General features: G+C 41.4%; 1 protein-coding gene across 5 annotated transcripts in view; it reads left to right on the forward strand.

The window, feature by feature from the left end:
* Positions 1-25,653, forward strand: part of PJA2 (praja ring finger ubiquitin ligase 2) — a 76,022-nt gene that overhangs the window by 44,954 nt on the left and 5,415 nt on the right. For 4 of the 5 annotated variants that reach the window (XM_075601961.1, XM_075601988.1, XM_075601970.1 and 1 more), the window contains exons 4-6: positions 2,002-2,184; positions 15,480-15,665; positions 22,937-23,048. In XM_075601961.1, the coding sequence (XP_075458076.1) occupies positions 2,002-2,184; positions 15,480-15,665; positions 22,937-23,048 (481 nt within the window). The remainder of the gene's footprint in view (positions 1-2,001; positions 2,185-15,479; positions 15,666-22,936; positions 23,049-25,653) is intronic. The other variant, XM_075601997.1, reaches the window with a different exon arrangement.

Here is a 25,653-nt window from a genome sequence, read left to right on the forward strand (position 1 = left end):
GTCTGCGACCAGATCCCCCCACAGATAAGAGACTCTCTTCAAGGTGGGCACCTCCAGCTGGACACCACTCCACGTGGAGGTGGACTCATCGCTGACAGTGACGGCGTGGGACCGGACGGCCCCTTAGTCTTCAGTTGGTGCTACCGGGTGTTGGAGCACCCGGCAGGTATCACACCTACAAGTGCACCAACTTTAACACGGGTTGTGGGCAGCGCTGTCACACATACATTGGGTGGGCTGGCTTCTGTGGACACTGGGAGGTTGAATGCCCAGAGCACCACAGTATTTTGGGGCAAACCCCACCAGGGTGTGGACACGGTGGTTGGGGGCACGGTGTGGGGGTATGGCCCTGTGAGGCCTGTGTTATGTTGCTGTTATCACCTGTTCAGTAAAACTGTTATCTATGCAAAAATATAAACAGTTATACAATACCAGTGTGTGTTTCTTACATTGGGTCCTGTGACGGGGTTATCCAACATAGTTAGGATCCCTCACAGGTGGAGGCGCTGTCACCAGACAGATCAGGTACACCCCAGGCTCCCAGCAGCAGAGGTTCAGGCCTCCTGTAAGTCACAGGTAAAGCACCACACACACGTAGTAGCCGTCTCATCTCCCATAGGGTGGGAGAAACGGTGCTACAGAATATATTTTTTAAATGAACAAATCAATAGAGATTAATAGTCATGAAATCAACTTTGAGCAGCTTTGCAAATTTAGGTCTGAAAGCCGGCAGAAGATACAATAATAAATATCACTGAATACATGCACAAGTCTATATTAAATGGTAGATTGGAGTTCATAGGGAAGTAAGGAAATCATGCAGCAGGCGCTCCTATGGTGCACTGATCAGGGCTGACATGCAAAGCAGTGCTTAGAAAATATCAGTGGTGGGCAAATGTTTTTACATCCATGTTTTTAGAAATATTAGTATTTTTTTTTTTAATTGGACAACTCCATGAATCATGGTCAGAATTACAAAGGAAACTTAAAGGGTGCTGACTGTCTCAATATGAGAGAGGTTCAAGTATCGCTGCAAAGAGGGATAGAATACATCATGTTTTTTTTCCATTTAGTGACGATACATTGCGGGGGAGGGGGAACTTATGGCCCCAAATGCGATAGGTTACAAACGATAAACTACATTTTAACCCTTTAAGTCCTGGAGGGGCTTCTGCTCCGGAAGCAATTCCCTAACTTTAGCGTCACTGAGAGAAGTCCTCTTCCGTTCCTCCTCCTGTCAGATCGCGTTCTGTCCTCCGCATACAAAAATAAGCAAATAGAATGTTACTTCGTCTTGGGACCCTGCAGCGCCAAACCCCATGACATAGTGCAGGGGTGGCCAACTCCAATCCTCAAGGTCAGGTCAGGTTTTAAGAATATCCCTGCTTCAGCACAGGTGGTTCTGTCAATGATTGAGCCACCTGCGCTGAAGCAGGGATATTTTTTTAAAGCCTGACCTGTTGGTGGCTTTTGAGGACTGGAGTTGACCACCCTGGAAGGGTTCAAGGTGCTCACTCGCTTGTATGTGATCCTTCAGTCATGTAACTTCTTCACTATCATATTTATACTTGTTTCATGAGCCGAATTCAAAAACTTCTCTCGTTTATGTCCAAAAGCCTCATTTCAAACAGCACAACCAGGTGTACACCAGCACACAATGCATATACTGTAGCCTTTGTTTGGATGTAGATAGGGACCAATACTTACCTGGTAACATTTTTACATTTGCTCTAAAATATATATATATTTTTGTGAGTTGTACCTTGAGTTGACATCTACTGTAGATCAAGAAGAAAATGAAGGGCAATTTAAAAAAAAAAAAAAAAATAAGGAAATTGTTGAACATAGGGATACTGCACCATAAATCCTTTTTTTGCTGTGCTGGCATAATAAATCTATTTAAAAAAATGCATTTTCATAACTTGATGCATTTGTGTGTCAAGTGTCCCATGAATGTTTTACACAAGTGGATGTTTGACTCTTGTCTTTCTGACTTTGCAGCTCTGATTGCAGTGATGGAGAATGGTCTACATGTTTGCCTTCTTATTTTTCTACTGACAAAGATCATTCATCGAGTGATGACAGCTGGGAGACACTCCCTGGGAAAGAGGAGCATGAAGCTGAAATTCAGAGTACCAGCAGCAGTCTTGAAGAAGAGAATTCCGATTTTTGTTTCCAAGTCGAGTATGTATTCCTATTACTCCATATACAGAGATGAGTTGCCCAGAGCCTGTGGTGCCAACCACTGCATCATGTTTACCAATGTTTGCGCGTGGAGATGAATATTAAGGATCCATGCATATGGTGTCCAGTGTCCCGTTCTGCTGACTAGCAGAAATGTGTATTCAAAATATCAGCAATAATTGAAGGGCACATTCAAGATCATATTTTCTTCTTTAGACACTGACTGCTTCATTTGAATATTAAGTGAATAAAAATAGTTAAACCGGGCACTCCTAAGAGTGACAACAATAAATGTATAAATTAATGAATATTAAATAGTGAATATAAATTAGTCACACAACACAAACTACTAATATAGTTATCAGATAATTATCTGCAAGTGCTATGAAAGTGCTAAATCTGCTGCTCTAATTACCCGGGTGAACCTGCCTCTTGGTTCCAAACTATGAATTACCGTAGGTGAAAGAAATGGGGGAGCACTGGTAGTACACGTATGAGTGATATATATTAAAGGATAAAGAATTACAAACACTCTGAAAATGTTCTCATAAGGATGGATAAACGTCCTAAGAGATCCTGTTTTACCCCATGTTTGTGATGAACGTTAAAGAACTTTGAAAATGTCAGCGTATTTGACACTGCTTTCAAGTTTTTATTATTATAAACAAAAACGATCTGCACCTTTTTGGGCTCTTCCCTTTGTCTATCCCCCTATCTCTGAGATGCGGTCTTCAGGAGTAGCGTGACCAGATACAGTTTAGCTTTGCTGTGATCAGAGTCTAAACCCAGGATCAAGACGAGCAGTCTCTATATGGTTTAATCTTTTTTTATAATTATTTTTTGTGGAAGTTTATCCATCCTTTTGAGACATTTTTAAGAGTGTTTGTAATTCTTTATGCTTTAATAATTATCACTCACACGCGTAACTACCAGCACTTCCCATTTATTTAATCACATTCTCATTTGAATATTAACCTTGCTTCATTTTTAGCTTATCAAGTATATGAAAGATTAGTGTAAACGAGCCATCCGTGGTAGTATTTGCACTGTAACTGTATTTATTCGAGACATATATTCTTTCTCCAGTTTGCACATGAATTTTGAGAGCACTGCAAAGCAAGGCTTAGCTCCGTGTTAGTAAGGGCTGTTATATACAGCAGGCGGCCGTGCGTTCCTATGCGAATGCGCGTGGCGCATGCTTTTCCTGTATATAGTGCCGGGAGCTGCAGGTAATGTATATATGCGTGTATGTGTGTATATGTGTGTGTGCATGGGTTGTGTGAGTGAAAGGAAGTGCTAGATAAGATTTTTTTAAAGAAAAAAAAACTTTAATAAATATTTTTTTTTTTTTACTTCTGCAATCATTCACACACATCTACGCATGCATGCATACGTACACACATACATACACACATACATACACACATACACACACATACACACACATACATACATTTGAGCGCAGGCAGCGACGCGAAAAGATGAATTTCCTCATCTTCTCCGCTGTTTGTCGGCTCCCCTCTCCCTGCCGTGCGCGCGCCCGGCCCTTGCATAGAAAGGCTGACTGGCGTCAGCCAACTAAAAATCCGCGCGCCCGGCACTATAGAATGTGCCTAAGAACTACAATCTTTCAGTTTAGAAAGGGAATCGCTTTGCTTCTATATTCTTCAAGCACTTGCATTACTTTTATGTTGGTTCAATTAACTTACATAAACACACAAGCCATTAAATCTCTTGTGATATAAGTAACTTAATATATTTGACAAGTTTATAACAACGCCGACTTCATTCTTGGGGCTGAACTGAGCTGATAAATGTAAAATTGTTATATGGGTCTAATAGAAGTCAAGCAAGAGTTATTGAGAGGATGTGATTTTTATTATCGTTTATTTTTGAAGCGCCAACATATTCCGCAGAACGGTACAATGGGTAACAGATTTATGTATATTACAAAAAAAAGTAACATACAACTGAGGACAAACATGCACAAACTGATACAAAGAGGTAATGAGGGCCCTGCTCGTGAGAGCTTACAATCTAGAGGGAATGAGGGGAAGTGTTGAAACAAGGTCAAGTGGCTGCTCATTGTGGGATAGAGTATGCCTCAGGGGGGAATATGGCCCAGTCTGACAGCTGATTCCATTAGGGTTTGGTGGTAAGGTTATATAGGGTGGAGATTGGTACAGCCGCACAGCTGGTCCCAATGGGGCTGGAAGAGCTAGGATGTTAGAGGTATACCAGATGGGCTTCCTGGAAAAAGTGAGTTTTCAGAGAGTTGTTAAATATCTGAATGCTGGGGGAGAGTCTGATGGTGTGTGATATGGAATTCCAGAGTGATGGGGCAGCACGGGGTAAGTCTTGCAGGCAGGAGTGAGAGGAAGTAATAAGGTAGGAGTAATAAGGGAAGAGGAAATGCGGATGTCGTGGGCAGAACGGTATGTTTAGGTATGTATTCGGGGGTGGAGGAGGTACCGTAGTTGAGTTCTTTGTATGTCATTACTAGGGTTTTACATTTAATTGTAGAGGTTATGGGAAGCCAGTGTAGGGATATGCGTAGTGGAGCAGCAGACGTGCAGTTGAATGAAGCTGTTGTGAAGTAGCTTAAAGCAGCAAAACACGTAGGACTGCACAGTTTACTTTGAAATTTTTTTTTATTACAGGATTAAAGCAGGGTGTCTCTGGAGCTCAACTGCATTCATTTCAGCTCCGGAGACCCTCTGCTCCCAGAGTAACTTACCTGCACAGCAGGTGCTGGTATCCCTGTGGAGTTTAAATGTCCCAGTCACGCAGACCAATAGGAAGCCGCAGTGGATGACATCATAGCTTCCTATTGACCAAAATGACGCAAGGCATTTAAACGTTGCCTCTTCTTTAGCCCCACAAACTGCCTGACTACAGACATACCGGCACCCCCTACCGAGATAAGTATCTCTGGAATCAGGGGGTCCCACGCGCTGAAATTAACACTGCTCAACTCCGTAGACCCCATGCTTCAATCCTGTAATAAAAAAACTTATAATAAAATCGTGCAGTGCTACATGTTTTACTGTTATAGTTTACATTGGTTACAGAGACAGAGCAAAAGTTTTACACAGCACCCCTATCACCCCCTACGAAGAGACACAGTGGTACGCCGCGGACTGACTTCCCACAGCCTGGAGACCCTTTCCTTCATTGCTGCAGACGTGTACTGGTCAGTAGTGAACTCTAGCATTGACTTTCTAGACCTCGTGTTCTGGGTTCAGTCAGGATTCTCTCTGCAGTTGCTAAACAGACTTATTGACCTTAAATGTCCCTGTCGGGGATAGTGGAATGTTGTATATTTTGGATAGGTGAGCTCATCATGTTGCCTATATAGGCCTTCATGGGACTTGGATTCAAGAGCCCACCATCCCTTAGTGTATACTACTTTAGGTGCTGTATTCACTTATTGCATTGTTTCACTAGTTCATAGGGAGCTTTTTAACATGGTCAAAGGGAAGTAACATTGGACACTTTTGCTCTTTGGGAATGGGCCTGAAGAAGGGTTCTCCCACCCCGAAACGTTGTCCCCTGTATTACCCCAGTTGTTTCCCCTCCCTCCTTTCCCCAAGGATATTTTCCCTTCCTTTGTCTCTCCTTTTCCCATCCTTCCCCTTGTTTCTCCCGCTCCCTCCTTGTCATATGTCACACACTTTTGTGTTACTTGCACTCCTCTGGGGTTTGTGTTCTAATTTTCTGATTAAATCAGTTTGGCTTATTCCTTCTCCACTTGTCATTTTTAAGTGCTGGGAACATAGTTTAGTGTATAATAAGTTTTACAGTACAGTGTTTCGTTTTTTAAAGTTGCTGCAACCTAACATTAACATTTTCTTATCAGTAATGCACAAATTCAGACCGTTGTTTGTTTTTTCATGGTGTTGCAGTTTCACATCCAGAGCATAATTCTTCATTGTTGCATTATAAAATAAGGATTACAGTGTCCTTCAAAGTAAATTGTATAGCCTTTTTGTGTTATTGATACATAAGAGTATTAAACTTTAGAGTGCCCTGAAAATATGCAGGCTTTGTTTCTGGTTACATTACCCAATTGGGTAAAAAAAAAATATTAGAAGTCCAAATCCTGATTTCCATGTTGTGCCCCTGCCTTGTCCACGTTCTTATGTGGGCAGCAAGTAGCCTGAATGAGTTGCTAGATGTGTTTGGAGAACAGCAAAGAGCTTTTAAGTTTGTAGTTGTGCTAATTGGTTTCTGTATCATCTTTAAGTGACAAATACATGTTATGGTAAACAAAAGAAAACGGGATGCTACCAATATTTTAGACAAAATTAGCTAGATACAGGTACAGATTCATAGGGTCGTTGTCTGCTATGGCTAGCAACACAAAATCAAAATGGATGCTGTAAGCTGCAACACAGTATAAGAAAAACAGTCCGAAACATTGCTGTTCTACATCATTTAAAATATTTTTATGCAAAAATAATTGTTTTCTTCTTTTAACGTGTTGCAGCTTGCTTAAACACATTTCATGACATAGTTATATTACCAGGGTAGTTTTGTTTTAGGTTATGATGCTTTTTAGTGGAACACCATGATAGCACATTCAAATTCGTTTTTACATAAGCTTTTGAGGCCTTGAGAGGCCTTGTGTTCAGCTGCACGCACCTATTTGATAAATGTATGCTGTATACAGCTATACCTATGAAGGACTATCATGTTTGTCTATGAAAAGGTAGTACAATCTACCTACAGAGCACAAATACATTTCAGGTAAGTTATACAATCTCTAGGAAAACATCCGTAGACGTTAAAAGATAGGTCTCTATTTCTATTTTTCTTCCCTATTCACATCAACACACGGAGGGAGGTACAGTGTTCAGTACACGCATTGAAATGGTGGTATTTGTTTCACCAGTTCATTATCTTGCTTTACACCTTTCAGGGTCATGCATACCACACTGTGTGAGATGGGAGTATTTTATATTAAAGCTGACTGACCATGTCAATGATCATCTTCGCTTTCTCAGCTTGCACGTTTAACACATCATTTGTGCGTCGGTTAGAAGAATCTGTTGACCGTATAGGGTGAAAGAAGCACTGTATTTTTCAAGACTGCAGTAACTAGTGTTTAATTTTACTGCTGCTTGGCATATGTACATTTTCTCTACTAACGCTGTTGTCCTTTTTTGGTATTTTCAGCATTAAGGCAGTTTTCCATAAGATTGTTTCTTCTGTTTAATTAGTACCTATTCATTTTAATGTTCTGGTAAGTGTCAGAGAAAATATGACAATATCTAGGGTTCTTCTGCTTGTGTTCCATTCATGGAATGGAAATTTGATTTTTTTTGCAGCTCAGTAGTGTCATGAAAAATTCACATTTTAAAGCGGGTGCAGGAACTGGGTTGTTTCTGGAGCTGAAAATTACACAGTTCCTCTGAGGATGACCTTAGTTCCAGTTATGCATGGTATAAGTTTTATTCATGCTTGTAAGGTAAAACAAGGCTATCAATATTGCAATATTGCTAGCCATGTTGATAAGAAGACCATGTAGACAGTGTAGTAAAAGCAATAGTGTTTGCTGGTCTAGATTTTAGAGCTATTTCTACTGTGACAACTATTATAACTTAGGAATAGTTATGTCTGTGTGTTTGTGTCCCAGGTCAGTTGCCTTTAGAAATATGTGACAAGTGTCTATGCCAGGGGTGTACAAAACTGGGGGATGCTAGATTTTTTGGGGTGGGGGGAGGGGGGCACGTAAGTTATAGAGGTCCCGCGCTCTCCTCCCGGGCATTTAAATTAAATGTCGGACTTTGCGAGGCCTCTATAACACACTTACCTTCCCTTCCAGTAGCACGTCGTCATGGTAACCCACCGTCAAATGACGCTGCGGGGTCGCATGACGTCACGTTACGCAACGTGATGTCACATGACCCTGAGTGGGGGGGGGGGCGGGACGCGAGGCGCCGAGGAGAGCAGGCAGGGGTGCGCATTGGGAAAAGTTTGCACACCCCTGGTCTATGCCATCGCTATAGGGAGCATTGCTGCACTACAAATTGATTCTGCATCTGTGTGGTATTTCAGTATTGTTCAGTTTGATGAATGAGTGTAGCAGTCTGTTGTATGAAGCTGTTATTAATTTTTTTTTGCCCACTGGTTGAAGTATCCTGTGCTCGGCTTTGTTCTGTCGACATGGCCGAAAAAGTGTTTTGCCTGAAAGCAGGCTGCTTCAACTGCATACGAGTAGCCCTGTAGATATTAATTTCAGTTTAAAGAATAAAAAAAATTGACACAGAACTTATAATGCTTAAATATTTTCCAGGCATTAATCCCCCAAATATCATTACTGCAATGCTAATGCATGTAGAAGGCTAATTGCGTGTTAGAATTATATCCCTGTTAATTACATTTTTCCTAATACTATTAGGGGAATCTCTTATTGGCTTTTACAAAAGCAGTCTTATACGTTTCTATTGTTTGCTTTGAAATATGGCTTGGATATACATCTCTTCCAGATGTAGCAGACATTATTGCTCCTGCTAATGGGACGCGTTGTGTTAATGCTGGTGCATTATTTAACAGTAGTGCTGCTGAAAAGAATAGTTAGCGAGATGAAGCACGTGTTTTTAACGCGTTAATTTGCACGTCAACTCGCATTATCGGGTTAAAACGTCTGCTACATCAGTATGTAGATGAAGCAAAAGGCATATTACTTTTCAGCTCTATTTAGCATTTTATTAGCAGAAAACATGGTACATTAAAGCAGCCATACAGTTTTCACTTATTTTTTTATTGTGGGATTGAAGCAGGGGATGTTTAGAACTGAACTGTTCATTTCACCTCCGGTGACCCCCTGCTTCCAGAGGATACATACATCAGTAGGGGGTACCGGTATCTCTACAGTCAAAAAAACTGTGTGCCTATCATAATGGCGGCATTAAAATATCCTGCGTCACACGGGCCAATAGGAAGCTGTGCGGCTTCCTATTGGCCAATATGACTGGGACATTTAAACTGAAGATACGGACACTCCCTACGGAAGTAAGTATCTCTGGAAGCAGGGGGTCCCCTCAGCTGAAATTAACACAGTTCAGATACGGACACCCCCTGCTTCAATCCTGTAATAATAAAAATGAAACACGGTCACGGGAGACCAGTACTCTTAACACCTTTTAACCTTCCGAGATCAATTCACTAGGCAGAACAAGTGGAATAAAATGAAGTTTATTCTTGAGACCAGCAGACACAAAATGATCACAAAATACAAGAAATACACACTTAACTTGGGGTCTGTGGAGAGTCTCTAGCCTCAACTAGGTGCAGGGCGCCTGCTTATGAAGGCTTACCCTGTCCGCTCCACGTCCAGAAACTCAACGGTACTCTTTTTGGGAGAGATACCTGGCTGTACCCGCTAGCTGCGAGATAGGCAAAAGCTGGAACTTGGCCGCAATCTGAGAACTTGTCCTCAGCTAAGCTAGGCTTCTCTGGCAACTCTGTGCCGAGTGCTTTGCTATTTGGAGAAAAGCACTTTTGAAAAGCCCACCAGCGCTTCACCGGACCAAGTCTCAAGATCGTCTGGTTCTCTGATCGGCCACCCCTTAGATAGACCTCGCTGTTCTATGTTCAACTTGGAGAAGGGGCTGGGGACCAATCGGAGCACGGATCGTAGCTGTACCAGCCAATCAGAGCTGGGGGATCATTAGAGGATGGGGTGTGTCAAGGAGACAGGATGCCGGCAAGCGGGAAATTTGAACTGGCCAATGGAAATCGTGCCTCCCAACAACGGATTCCCCTTGCTAGCCCTATACCTCCCGCTAGGTAGGCTCCACTGAGTCTGGGAGAAGAAAGAGTCTCCACGCGGGGAGCCTTTGTCTCCAGACCCGGTACTCCGCCCTTCCCCACTCGCCAAATGTTCTGACACCTCTCGACTTCCCTTCTCCTCTTTGATCCCTCATCTCTATGCAGACATCCCGGCTACTTATCGGAATACCAAAACTGTCTGTATAGAGATGAATACACATGTTAAAAGTACGTCCTATTTCCTCTAACCTGGGCTCGGGAATACAACTATTAAACTAAGCATGGCGGTTGGGAAATAGAATATTTTAAAGGGAAGATATTATGGGGACAATGTGCATACGCATACCCGCAGACCAGACGCGGTCTGCGGGTAAAATGGGAGGACAACCGGTATCTTTGCCCCCGACCTTGTACACGTTTTGAACACATTTCCACCAAAATATCCCCCTTTAAACTCCCACTTCCGAAATTCCAGGTTTATTGGACAACAGTTCAGGTTATAATAATACACACACAGTGTCCCCGGCTTATGGTGCTTCTAAGCTACCGGGCACCCGCGGTTTTCAGGGGTAACCAGTTGGGCTTCACCTTTAATATGAAGACTGGCTACCCCCTACCATAACACCCGTATTGCTACATTAAGAGCAGTATAGAATCTAAATCAAACAATATCATTAAATGCACTGTTGTTTAGGGACTATGTTAATCATTAAGATTAAAACTAAGTAATATTTGTATTTGTGTCATTTTACCCAACCTGATTTTAATTATTAAAGAGTTTAGACATACTTTTAAAACAGTCCTTATTACTAATTCCAACGACTGATTTAAATTCCTAATTCATTGTTTACGTTTATCGTATTGTGAATTTTCATAAAAACTTTGTATAATGCAGTATCGTTTCTCAAACGTTTGCATTTCCACTCGGGTGAGTATGCAACTCTAATGAAAGCAGTGCTTCAGACTTGTGTATTCCACAATCTGTAATGACAGAACAAATTAAGCATGTAAAAACATTTTGCGTGTGTACAGTACACTCGATTGCAGGGGTTGGCCAACTTCAGTACTCGAGCCACCAAAAGGTTCGGTTTTAACGATATCCCGGCTTCAGCACAGATGACTCGGTCGAGTACTGACGCAGATATACCTGATTATGGCTCTTGAGGACAGGAGTTGGCCACCCCCCTCGTTTGTGCATCCTAAATGTATGTTGATAAATGGCTCTGTATCTTAAATAACCCGTCTAACACAGAGCCAAGGCTACACCCCGGGGCTACAAGTGTAGCGGGAATGACTGAAGGGGGGAATGGTAGAAACAGTGATAGAAGGAGAAACAGGGTGGGGGGGGGAAGATGAACAGTGAGAGAGCTCTCGCAAATGGAGGAGTTATAAGGATGTTAGATGGCAAAAGACTGTGTTCGGCCGTTTTAGGGGCGATGTGTATCATGTTGCCCACCACTGCTCAATGGGAGAAACTGCCTGGGGGTCAAATCTACATCACATGACCTTTGTTCTGAGTGCATTTGGATGAACTTCTTCTTTAAGATACGGAGTATGTAGCATTCTGGTTATCTTTTCAAATACACTGTTTTACACCAGATTTCTTAGTTGCAATTTCCCCTCTACTTTCTTATTATTAAATTCCCAAAATTACAAAAATTTACTAGTCTTATTTCTATAGATCTTTTATTTAAAAGTAAATGTTTGTTCTCATTTGCACTCTAGTTCTGAGTTTCCTGGTGAGTAGCACGTTAGAAATATTTTTAAATAAATCAATTCTATTATAGCAGTATTTCTTCGAAGAACGTGGACTGTTGTGACGTTCCCTTTTAAAGAAACCCAGATTAATTTATTTAAAATATTGGAATTCACAAATTCAGTAAATAATATTTGGATTTAAAATGTCGGCGCCGAAGTAGACTGCAAACACCAGTAGGGGTGACTATACATACAAGTGTTTGTCTACATTTATATAATGACCATTTTCTTAAAGCTTTTATGTTTTGGTTGTGTAAGCAAGAAAACTGTATGCTTTTTGTTTTGTTCAATTCAGTTGCCTTGTATGGCACACAGTGCAATTTAACGTGGTATTGCTGTTATTTTAGAGCTCGCCCAATGCCTTACAATCCGTTAGACTAATTTAATGATTTAGTACTCTCAAAATGGCCTTCAAATGCAGTGTCTCAATCCTCCTTTCCAGTGCTAACTGAAGATGGTTGTTCAGCACAGAGGTAGACCTCTCACAGAATATTAGACTGTACTACGGTTGCCAGGTGTCCAGTATTGAACCGGACTGTCCTGTTTTTGGAGACTGGACATGTATGTATGTGTCCGGTATTACTTCTCTGGACATAGGGACGTGACCGGCTTGGGGGGCTGCGGGATTTCCCTGAACAGGGAGAGAGCAGGGCTGTTGCTAGGGGGTTGGGCAGCTTCCTCCATCCTAATTGGCTGCTGTGCTGGGTAATGCAGCTAATCAGGTGGTGTCAGGAGCCATGGGGTGGGGTCAAGGAGAGGCGAAACCGGTATGAAGAGGGGAGGTGCGTGCCTTGAGCACGTCGCATCTTTCACCATCGTGTCCAGTATTTTTGGAAAAGCCACCCAGGCTGTACCAGTGTTACTGGAAAAGCAACTAATTCTATAATAAGATGTAGTTGCAAAGGAGGGAGAGGGAGTAGGTGGTATGGTGCCTTTTATTGGACCAACATGTAGTTGATATGTTGCAAGCTTTCTAACCTCTGAGTCCTTCGGGTATGCTAAAATAAAATGTTGAGGTTTGCGCTTGTTGGACAAACAAAATCATCTAGTTTTGCATATTTTTCCCCAGAGTTGACAGAGTGCGTATTTATCATGTGAATTGCTGCAAATATTGTGGGTGCTTTAAAATAGTAATCCACTTATTTTTACAGGCAACAAGTTTGAGCCTTTTAGAAAGCTTTTGATATGTTGCCTAGTTGAAGACTGACAGCAGCTCTTAAAGCCCAAATAAGGCTGAGTTTATAGTGGAGAGTGGCCGTGCTCTCCAGCGCTGATGCTCACCTCTCGCTTACCAAGCGGCTGCTTTTCATGTTCTTGCCCCTCAGACAGAGCTTGTGGTCTGGTAGGCGGGGCTTGTGGGCCGGAGGTGAGGCGGGACAGGGATCTGTGTGATGGATATGTATGTATGTATGTGTAGATATAGATATATCCAAAATATATATCATATATCTTAAATATATATATATCTCATTTAATAAATATCCCCTATATCCATGGATATATTGTGTGTGTGTGTGTGTGTGTGTGTGTGTGTGTGTGTGTGTGTGTGTGTGTGTGTGTGTGTGTGTGTGTGTGTGTGTGTGTGTGTGTGTGTGTGTGTGTGTGTACGTACCCCGAATTAAAAGAAAATCAAATTTTTTTTCTACACGCACTCACAGCACGCTGCACATTCATTACACACACTCACAGCACCAGCTCACTGCATACACTGCACGCACACAGCACACTGCACACACTCACTGGGACACTCCGGGATACACTGCACACACTCACAGCACACTACACACACAGTAAACTGCACACATTCACTGTATACACTGCACACACACAGCACACTCTCACTGCATACACAGCACCAGCACACACTCACTCTCTCTTTCTCACACACACACAAAGGGGGGGGGGGAAGAGAGAAGAGCGGCCGGCTCCTCGCCTCCATCGCCTGCCTCAGGGGCCGACCACACACCACCCCGCTCCCACCACTGCTCCGGGACACCCCCCCCTCCCCCCCCCCCCTTCCCCTCCATCTTTCGCCCCGGGCAGGCAGCCACGGGGATCGGTGCTGCAGGGGGACAACGAGTCCGCTCCCAGCAATGATCCGGGACCCCCCCCTCCATCACCCGCCCCAGGCAGCCACGGGAACCGTGGCATAGGGGGGACACCTCCCCCCTCCTCCCAATTGGGTGCACGGCGGCCTTTTTTTGTTTTTTTTAATTAGCGCGACCACGGAGGGAACGGGGAGCGGAGGGAACAATGGCCACTCTCGGGTCTAAGCTAATTTCTGTGCTGCACTCTGATTGGATGGCAGTGCGGTCACGTGACCGCACCTCCTCTCCAGCAAGCACAGAAACACAGATTTGCCTGTAGCCAAAAGTTAAGCGAGGTTCCGCAAGCGTGAGCACGCAAGCAGAACCTTTCACTCAGAATGGCACCATAACATATAATGGGTCTCTGAATATATGCTCAGCGCGCCTCAAAGCGGAACAGCAAGCACTACGCCACTATAAACACAGCCTAAGACCTGTTTAATTCGTTTCTGGTTGGAGATGCTGACGTACCTTTCCCCTCAGCCCTGTTGATCACAATGTTTGCATCTTGTACATCTATGAATATACATATACATATATTTGGCATAGTAGAGAAGGAGAAAAACTGGAAGAGCACTATTGTAGGTATCAAAAAAGTAGAAAGGAGGGTGCGTATCCCAAAAAAGATTATTTATTGGTCATGGAAAAACAGGGCAATGGAGAGCCCTACCAACGTTTCACGCTTCACAGAGCGCTTTCTCAAGGTATATTTGGCATAGCCTACATTGGAAAAGCAGTGGTTTCTCCTCCCCCCCCCCCTTTTTTGTATTTAAATCTAACATGTTACTTAATTAAATTGAAGGAAGTCAGTATTTATTTATAAAACTGTTTTACCAGGAAGTAATACATTGAGTTACCTCTCGTTTTCAGGTATGGGGGGGGGGGGGATTCAATGCAGCTGTGAATACAAAGTTCTTTGTCTCCTTGGCTCATTAACATTTCAGTGGGTGGGGTTGACGTTCCGCAACGTTTGCTTTGGTGGGAGACCTATCTACATTACAGAGAAACAAAGTTCTCGTGTGTATTCATGTCTCAACGCTGTTTTAAAAAGCAGAAATCAAGGGCCCAATGAGAGCATTATTTACAGTTGCATCTAAACACAGCGACACTTCCTGATTTGTGGGGCAGTATAACCTGCTTGGGAACCTTTGCAAGACATGTATACTAAAGTTTGTCTATTTATGTACATAATCACTGTATTGTCCGGTTTTAAATTGTTGATCAATGTTTGCACTTTTCAAACTGGTTCTCTCAATGACTCCCTTTTCTTACTAGGATGTTTGTTCCTTCCCTAAGCCATTAGTCATCATTGCTTGTGCCTGTTTTTACTTGTAAAAAAATAATGGGCCATAGAGCTAGATATATGCATGGACCGGAATGTAATGTGTGTTAAGAAACACACACACACACACACACACACACACACACACACACACACACACACACACACACACACACACACACACACACACACACACACACACACACACACACACACACACACACTTAAAATAGATGATGTTTATACTATTGAAGAGCAGACTGTCCTAAAACATGTTTTAGCAGTTAAGCAAACTTATAGTGGTCTGATTCAAGTGCAAACTATATTGGAGTATGAATTTCATATTTAGGATCTTTTTCCTTAATTGAATTTTCATAATGTATGTGTTTTAGGGATCAGACTTCTTTAGAAGAAGGAGAAATTCCTTGGTTGCAATACCATGAAGATATTGAAAGTAGCACAGATGAGGAGAATGAAATAGGCAGTCAATTTGTGCATCCAGGATTCTTCATGTTGGACGACAATAACAATTTGGAGGATGATTCGAGTATGAGTGAAGATTTGGAGGTGGAATGGAGGTAGGTGTCAAATGAATGTGTGTGTGTGTGTGTGTATATGTATGTGTGTGTGTGTGTGTGTGTATATATATATATATATATATATGTGTGTGTATGTGTATATACTGCTGCCAGCAAATACTCATCTCTATGCAAATTAATGTTTGTAGCGTGTCCAGCAAGCTTTTCAATCCAAGATAGATAATGTCTCAACGTAGAGGGGATTTACATGTTTCCTCTACAGCCACATCCTGTGATCATTACAGAACTCTGCAATGGGTTGTTTCCAGACCAAATAACAATTGGGGAGAGGGCTCCATGGTCCCATTTTGCTTTTGTTGGTCCATCCAGCTATTTGAATATATAAACTATTAATTATTGAACCTGTGAGAGTACTGACGCGGTTTTTTTTTTTGAGTTGCTGTATATACATTAATTGTGACAGAATTCAATGATTCAGAATTGCTTATATATACACCGTAAATGTATTTATTTTAAACGGGTCATGTATTTCCTAGTAAACCAAATTAAGGTCTAAAGTATGCCACTCGGTGCAATCAAGGCCGTGCTAGAAGTGTACCGTTGAAGACCACACTGACCTAGATTATTTTGCACAATTAAATCTGTCACGGTCTTTATCAATATAATTAAAAAGGGTATCTTTTCGTTAACTTTTTTTTGTCTAATTGTTGTTTCTTGAACAGTTTGTTTACATCACTCATACATATTTGTATTCATGTGACAATTTAAAAAAAAAAACTGCATGTTAACAATTTGATTCAACTTGCCTTTGCATATGCTCATTTTAAAGCATTGATACAACTGTTATGTACAGGACATGGAGACAATATAGCATAATGCCCAGGTTGTTTTGTAGATTATTTTAGTTTGTGACCACCACTATAGTAGTTGGAAACACACACTCTGCATTGAAATGTGTATTTTTGTTTAACATTTAATTCCATCCCTTGACCTAATCACTACTACTTTTGGGAGCACTGATCCAAAAAGTAGCTCTTATTAAGAATATCACCCAAACATTTAAGTTGGGTTTCTTTTATCAAAATCTGAAAGAAAAAAATATATATATAATTGCACATTGTATTTTAAAGATTACAGCAATCCAGCAATGTCCAACCAAAAAGATGAATAGTAGTGTATTGGTTTTGCAGTGTTGATATTAATAATATTTATTTTTACCAGTAGCAGTTATATGGAGAAAAAACTAACCTTCAAATCGGTTTCTTAATCCATACAAAACAGCATTTTACCTATACTAAAAGCCATGTCGACAAGGACACCCATATTGTGAGTGTGAGCGACCCATATAGTTTACTGTATAGTAAGCTAAACTTATTAATAATTTTCTTTCATAAAATGTTTTTCTCCCAATGAGGCTCAAAGCGCTTCATAATTGGTGTGTGGTATGCAGAGCATGGGAATTTTACAGTTCGCCTGCCCAGATGAGTTTACAATCTATGTTTTGGTGCCTGAGGCACAGGGAGATAAATGACTTGCCCAAGGTTAAAAGTAGCTGACACCAGGAATTGAACCAGGTTCCCCTGCTTCAAACTCTTTTATCAGTAAGTGCCTTTACTCACTGAGCTATTCTTTCAGCTCTTGGAGGCAATCAACAGAATGGCATCCTTAAGTGACAAATGTATTGGAAACTGTTTCATTAAATTTGTGATGTATTTTTTACTGCTCTTCACTTAAACAATATGTTGAATACATCCTTGTGTAATTAGCTGCTCTCTAGTTACAATTACTTGGCCCTTCTGCTTCACCTGATGCAATATGTCCTATCCCCTCAGAGGAATTGTTTCATAGTTCCAGTTTATTATTGTGATATCCCAGAAGATTGGTTCGACTTAAAATCAAACACGCTTTCAAATTAAGATGATATATATATATATATATATATATACTGTATTTATTATTATTATTTTTTTAACTGGTTGTTTCTATGTGACCTTTTTAGAACAACAATTGAAAGTGTGCATGTCATTTCTATGTAGATGTGATATTTCTTATAATTTGCATGTAGGGAAATTGAGCTGTCATATACAGCTATTATAAATCCGACATCGATTTTGTTTTGTGGTTCTTAAAGAACCATGAACAACTCTTAAGCAAATACAAAAGCCAAAATAATTGCCTATGAGAAATAAGTAGCACAATATCGAGACGCAAAGTTTAGAGAGATGTGGTTTGCCTCTGGAGCAGTGTGAAATGCATTTGAGCTTATGCTTTTTAGAAAACTGAACACGTTAAAACCTCTAGTATTTTTAAGGACATTTTAAGTTGGTGCATTTAACACTTTTTGCTGCCGAAAGTCTTGCCGTACCAGACCCTGCTAGGACACAAGTGATTTAATGACACTGACCAGTTTAAAAGTGAGTTTGGTGAGTTTTTTTAATCAAAACCTAACACTTCATTATGTTCACAAATGTACAAAAATAATTAACTGAGAATTGGGATAGGTTTGATTTCCTCCAGTGTAGCACAGGTAAAATCCATGTCTCTTGCCCTCCCTTGTCTTTATTTGCTCTATGATTAACATGGTGGGATAAGCGCACTTGACTGACAAACACTGTCCAATTCAGAGGTATAGCATTTAGAGGTAGCCAAGAAATATGGATTTTATTAATCCCATTTTTGCTTTTAAAAAAAATAAAAATAAATCTGTTCACAATTAATTGACTTGTGAAATCTGTGGTTTCATGCATTCCGTTCTAAAGCTATTTTGTTTCAAATGCTAAACCTGTTCACGGCTAAATAATGCTGAATGACAAACTGGCACGCCATTTCCCTGCTTCCATTCTACAGAGCCTGATTGCAGATTTTCTTGACAAAAAGAAAAACCTCTGATTTAACAGACTCTGCCTGCAGACATCACAAGATTGCTGAATAGGCCACAACTTTAGATGTCATAAGATTAGTGTCCTTCTCGACTGCTAGGTTATGCCCCCTAATGGTACAAGGCCACCCTTAGCTAGATTAGAGATGTCATTCAGTGGTGTCCCTGTTCACATTTTTGATAGGTAACTAATTTTTCTGAGAAACTCTTGAAAGCTTGTCGCATGTGTTTCTTTCTTTAATGTAAGCAAACTTTCATAGCCTTTTCAAACACTGTTTACAACCTTGCATCTGGGGCATAGCTTTAGCCCGAGCAGCCTGGGTAAAGCACTCTTGGGGGGCCTGCTCTCTTCCCCCCTATCGGTGGCACATTGCGGAGGAAGCACAGAGGGAAATCCCTTCCTCTGCAGGTGGGCGGGGCCTGGGTCAATGGGTGGGGCCCTTCATACAGTAGGAAGAACAGGGGGGAAATTCCTACCTCTGCAGAGCCTCCGTAGGTGGGCAGGGCCTATGTCAGGGGGCGGGGCCTCAAGTAGTGGAGCTGGATCTGCAGCCTGAGGCAGGCTGGGAAAGGTGAGAGGGAGGGGAAGGGTTAAATCACAGGGGTAAAAACAGACATGAAAAGGGAAGGATACAGGAAGGAAGACAAAGAGAAAATAAAGTAAAAGAAAGAAATACATACGAAGGAGAGAGAGCTAAGGGAGAGTGAGAGCAGAGAGAAAGGGGGGAAGAAAGAGAGAGACACATAAGGTGGCCCTGAATTTTTTTACCCGGAGGCCTGCACATGTCTAGCTACGCCACTGACTTGCATACTCTGCCATTTTACATTTTTGCAAGTGCAACGTGTTGGAAGTTTTGTGATCATGCAAACCAGTCTTGGTCATGTTCCCTGAAGTCACATGCCACCTTATGTCTTCGCACACTGACACCACAAGATTAAAAGATTGGATAAGTGTTTTAACCATCGATTTTTTAAAAACATTTTGCCGAATTAGCTTCTTTCTTTTAGATGAACTAAACCGAGCATAATATAATACTGCAGTACTTGTTTGTGAATTCTATTCATTTATGCCTCATTGTGTAACATTCCCTATCCATTAAGCACGTAAGATGTTAAAGTAGGACTAAAATTGCCAAATACGTTTGTGATAAATATTTATTGACTTTCTGTTATGTAATTCAAGACCTCAATGACTTCACAAATGGTTTATTGATATAAATAATTGGGAATGCTCATTATAAATGTATATGCCTGCTCAATTCTAGAGACACTGGCACTCAAATTTGCATCAAGTGGTCATGTCACACAATTTTATAGTATTTTTTTTTTACTGAAACTGCTCCAAGAACTAGTTTTTGTTGTAAGGAAATGCAATTCCTCTTATTTTTCTTAAATTTATGGTAATATTTTGGGGTATTGTGTTTTATCATCACATTTAATGAAAAATTGTTGCTTCTGTTTTGCCCTTCACTACTGCTCGGTCAGTATGAAATAAATTCTACAAGACTGGAAGTATAAGACTATAACTTCAAACGTTCCTGGATGACCTGTTTTGCTCTCTGTATATGGTCTGCAGACACAAGCACCTTAAGCCCTCAGGAGAGTTATGATGGGCAATATGTAGTAATCACTCTTTGGTTAATGAAATATTCACTCCACAGTAGAGTTGGACATAGGGCTACAGACAGCTTTCCCGGTGCCCAGGACTACAGTTTTCACTGGGCACCGGGAACCACCCATGTGTTAGCGGCTTTGCGAAGACCCCCCCCCCCAAAAAAAATTCCCTCCCCCCCTTGCTGCTCTCACCCCTCGTCACCCTTTCCTTCCCCCACTTCCTTCTCTTACACTGCCACCTCTCCCACTCCTCCCTCTCACCTTGTCCCTCCCCCTACACTCGATAAACCCCCTCCCCAATATATATATATTCATATATATATATATATTCATACACACACACACACACACACACACCTAACAGCCCTCCTCCCCAAATACGCATGCAATAAGCCCCATCCCCAAATACACACACGTGCGCGCGCGCACACACACACACACAATAAGCCCCCTCCACAAATACAGACACAATAAACCCCTCTCCACAAATACAGACACATGATAAGCCTTCTCCTCAAATACACACATACAAACATAATAAGCCGCCCTTACCTGGAGCCTTTGGACGGGCCTGCTGGAGCAGCATGGGCAGTGCACAGAAGGGCCCGCAGAGGCCCGCCAATGGGCCTGGGGAAAAGAGGGGGGTGGCCAGCAATGGGGTGGGCCCTTCAGTCCTGCAGGAGGGTGAGGAAGCGGCAGCCAGAAAAGTAGAAAGTCCTGCTTGCCTACACAGAGAACTGTTGGGTTGCCGGCAGAGAGGCTGGGCCTTTTGACTGGCTGAGCCCAGGACAGTAGTCCCGGCTGCCCCCCTCCCCACCAGTCGTCGTCCCTGGTTGGACATACCAACCATTTATCGCTATGGAAATACTTCCCAATGCATTTCTTATAATCATTATCATGGGGCATTTTTTGTTATTGTCAAACCAACATTAGTTTCATGTTATCTACTTGTGTAACATTTTGTCAAATTGTACAGGAAGGAATCTAAACCTAGCCCACAGCTACCCCATTCTGTAAGCTCAATATTGACAGTTACGCCAGTGAGGTATACCCTGGTGAGCAAGCAATATGCACCACTGAGTTTTATATTTAATGTAGAATATGCATGTATTTGTAAGCATCCTGAATATGTGAATATCATCTGATAAAAATAATCAAGGGGTGCAAATATGACTGATGATCTGTTCATAAAACCGTTTAATTGGTCACAGAAGACCACGTTATTGTTGCTTGAATTATTATAGCTTTGAACAACTGAATGAGCAAGCCTAAAAGGAGTTAAATTGAGAATGAAAAGTAAGATATATTCTCACTTCTTTCTACTGATAAGACCATAAATCACAAGATGTTTGTGCTATGTAGATTGATTATGCTTGTAACAGCGAGGAAACAGAGCGCTTCCTCACCTAGTCCCTGCTACAGCAGGTCCTGTAAGGACCAGTGGCTTTTTATGTCTGATGTTCAGAAGGCATAGCTCATTTTGTAGTGTTCCCAAACAAAGCAAAATGTTAAAAATAAATAACTAAAGGCTTTTGAAGAAATACAGCATATCCAAGCAAAATATCCTCTGTCCAGCAGTGACAAGTACTGTGAGCTTCAGGGTGAGCGCAGCATAGAGCAGCGGTGCGCAAACTGGGGCGAAGAAGCTGCGAAGACCTCTGTAAACTGCACTTACCTTGGCTCAGACAGCTTATGGAGACGCGTCGCCATGGCAACGCGACATCATAACGCCCGGAGCCGAGGTAAGAGGGGGGGGGGGCACAGAGAGGGGAACAGCCAGTAGAGTGGCGCAGGGAAAAAAGATTGCGCTCCTCTGGCATTGAGCATCACCCAGTCCATCCTGCTAGTAACTGTGTGGACATTCTCTACATGAATAAATGTAGTCCACTCTTAGTTATTTGCGGTCAGCGGTCAGCGGTAGCAAATTGTATATAATCTATAGATATATTTCTCTCTCTATATATATATATATATATATATATATATATATATATATATATATATTCGCATGTGTTCCTTGGTTCTTGTTGTATGTGAGTTTGTGAAAAATAGTAACATTTTTATTTTCTGTACCCCATTTAAAATGTTGTACAATACGGTCATGTCTGCTCTGTTATCTTTTGTCCAGGCCAAACCACCTTTCCTCAAGGTAAATGCTCCATACATTGTATCATTTGTTTCCAACCCAAGCAGTTTCTCCAAGTTTATTTCCTTTTTGAGCTGAGGCGACAAGTAACTATATGCAATATTCTAGATGTGGAAGTACCAGGGTTTTATACAATGGCATTATTATAAATAATGTTGGTTTTATTTTTAAAGCCTTTGCTGATTAGTCTTACACTAAATGTTGCAGAAGAACCCTTTTGAGGTTTCAAAAGCTCTGTACACTTCAATTGTATCTACAAAGAACTCTTTGTTGATCTTCTACTAGGTATCACAGCCTACAACAAAGATCAGCATTTCTCCAAGACCAAAAAAGTCTATTACAACGTTGTACTGATTATTCCTATCATCTGTTTATTACCTACAATGATTCCAAGAACTTGTTCGCCATAATTCAGGTCCCCACAGTGTGGTATTTTTTTGTACCCCAATGCGCATCACTTTACATTTATAACGCATTTTTTGTTATGACTACACTACTGCTACTCTTCTTTAAGAATCAAGTTCTGTAAAATTGCTCTGAACAGACATGACCTATTATTTCTTCTCTAATTTACTGCTTCATAGTTTTATGTAACTGAAGGAATGGTGCAAATCCAGAAGAAAATATAGAACACATTGGCATTTGTTTTATTAAAAATGATTTGTATTCTAGATTGCTGGATGACTTTGGTGATGGACTAGGAGTTGCGCAAGCCATGTCATATGTGGATCCTCAGTTTCTTACTTATATGGCTCTAGAAGAGCGTCTGGCTCAGGCTATGGAGGTATGGTAGGCAAAAGAACCCATGATATTCATAAACTGTTGCTCTTGCAGATATTGTTTTGGCTATAGTAACCGTTGAAGCAGTACTATTTATGTGCATGTGTGCTTTTTTTAATTATTATTTTGTAATGAACCTGCTTGGGTCGAGGAAAGGCAGCAGTTCAGCAGGTGGGATTCTGCCTTTTCCTGGTAGTTTAAAGAATTAAGTTTGGCCTCCATCAATATTATGCCAATAAATATATGGAATGTCTTTAAGACTCATTGCGTTCCACTCATTCTTTGACTGTAGTAACCAGCACCCTTATTTATCTCTGGTAAGTCGATATGCGATGAACAGACTCCTAGAGGCAAAACCCAACGGGTTTCTGCTTCAATTGATCTTTCTTTCCATGTTTCAGCAATGAACCTAAAAAGCTTTAAACACGAGATGCATGTACTCTACAGTATAATAGATGCTTTAGCTATTTTCTCCCACTAGTACGAACTTTTATATAGAAAAGCAGTCCTTTGTTCTTTGTTTTTTCCCAAGCATACATTTTCTATTTTTACTTTGCCTTAAGAACATCCCATTCTATCTCTGATTTCTATACATATTTACAAACTAGATCTATATCCTTCTACCACTCCTTAAACCTGTTTAGAGATTGACAGAATTTGAAAACCACAAAGATACAGTAGCCTAGAGCAGGGGGGGTCACGAGATTCGCTGCAGGGGGTGCGGCAGTTAGAGGCCCCGCACGTATCCCGAAGACATTTAAATTGGATGCCGGGGGAGTGGCGAATGTCTCTGTAACTTGACTTACCTTGGCTCAGACGGCTTCTGGCAACGCAGCGTCAAATTGTGCCACTGAGTCACGTGACGCTGTGTTGCCATGGCGTCGTGACGTCAGAACACCAGAGGCAAGTTAAGGAGGGGGCACGAGGAGGGGGGCTGTTGAGCAGTCAGGGGGCACAGGGGAAAAATATTGCGCACACCTGGCCTAGAGGCTTATATCAACACTTTTTTATTATTTGCTGAACTCTGGTGACTTTTCCCATAAATTACCTTAATGTGTCAATGGGGGAAGGATTTGGGTCATAAAATTTCTTTAGATGATGCATCCAAAATTTGGATGTAAACTAACAAACTCTTTATCTTTACAAAAATAAAATGGATATATATTGCTTTATAGAGATGGTACCTGATTCCAATTGTTACCCCACAGCCAAACCCTTTTTTGCAGGAGAAATTGTGGTGTTGCAGGTTCAATGCTACTTGGGGGGAGGGGAGGGTGGGGGGGAGTGTATAGCCATCTTTAAGAAGATGGTTTTTGATCGACACTAAGAAGTAAAGGGTATATCTTCAACCTGGGATCCTAGGACAGTACTTTTGAATAAGCCTTCCCAAAACACATGGAACGTTTTATAATTTCACATTCATTAGCGGCACATTGCAAAGGCCTGTCCTCCATCCATCATTCAACATGGGACCCTTGGCTTAATAAATTACATGCCCCCATGCCCCCAAGACTTTATTACATGCTGAAATTGGTGTATACGGGATATATGTTGCCTTCTCTGGTTATCCCATTTCTTATGACCATGTGGTAAATATAATTTTTATGTGTTGATTTATCCCACGCTTCACCTTGCTCTTTTTAATTTGTGTACCCTACCCCTCCCTTTGTTAATCTGTGTATGTCTGTCAAAATTAAAATAGAGCGTAATAAACAAAAAAGCTTTAAAAGACGTAAAACCTTAAGGTTATTTACGAAGGTCTCCCAGCTGCAAAATTGGGAAACAGTGCTAAAACAGCACCATATTTATCTTGGAAAACTAATCTAATTAAACAAAATGGCTTGTATGTGCTGTTGATGTAAAATGTCATTAAGTCCTCAAATATGCTTAGGAAGAAAAACTTATCAGAATGTTCACACACAATAATTTCCTGTTATCTTAAAATATGGTTTAAGAATTGACATTTGTTTGCTCTAGGTACAATTTCCAAGGCTTATTGGTATTGCTAGGATTGTTGTTTTGCACTCTTATTCATGCATGGATTAAAGCAGGGGAGCGCAATATTTTTTCCCTGCACCCCCTTGCTGGCTATTCCCCTCCCTCCGCGCCTCCGCTCCGGCGTCATGACATCACATTGCCGGAGCCAAGGTAAGTGCAGTTTACCGAGGCCTTCGCCGCTTCCCCGTACTTCATTTAAGTGCCTTCGGAAGCGCATGGGGCCTCTGTTAACCCCGCGCCCCCTAGTTTGCGCACCACTGGATTAAAGTATAATCCGCTAGCTATGAGTGTTTCTTGGATCTTGTACAGTATTGTGTTGCTAGCTGTGTCTTGAGGGCTTGTAACTTGTTTGCATTCTCTTTTATGTATACCCTTACGTTAAGTTGCAGTGGATGCTAATTTCAGAGTTTTTTCCTTTGCTTTTCACGAGAGATTGAAGGTTTCTTCTACGAGGAAATGTTTTGGGTGAGGGCAGTGGTTTTCAACCTTTTATAAATTGTGGAAGCCCTAAAAATGTACTCTATCCTATGTGCATATAATTAATTCCTATCTGCATACAGTTAAATAATATCTGCCATATGTATAAAACAAATAGCAATGCAATATTACAC

The sequence above is a fragment of the Ascaphus truei genome, chromosome 1, assembly GCF_040206685.1.
Source record: "Ascaphus truei isolate aAscTru1 chromosome 1, aAscTru1.hap1, whole genome shotgun sequence".
NCBI lineage: Eukaryota > Metazoa > Chordata > Amphibia > Anura > Ascaphidae > Ascaphus > Ascaphus truei.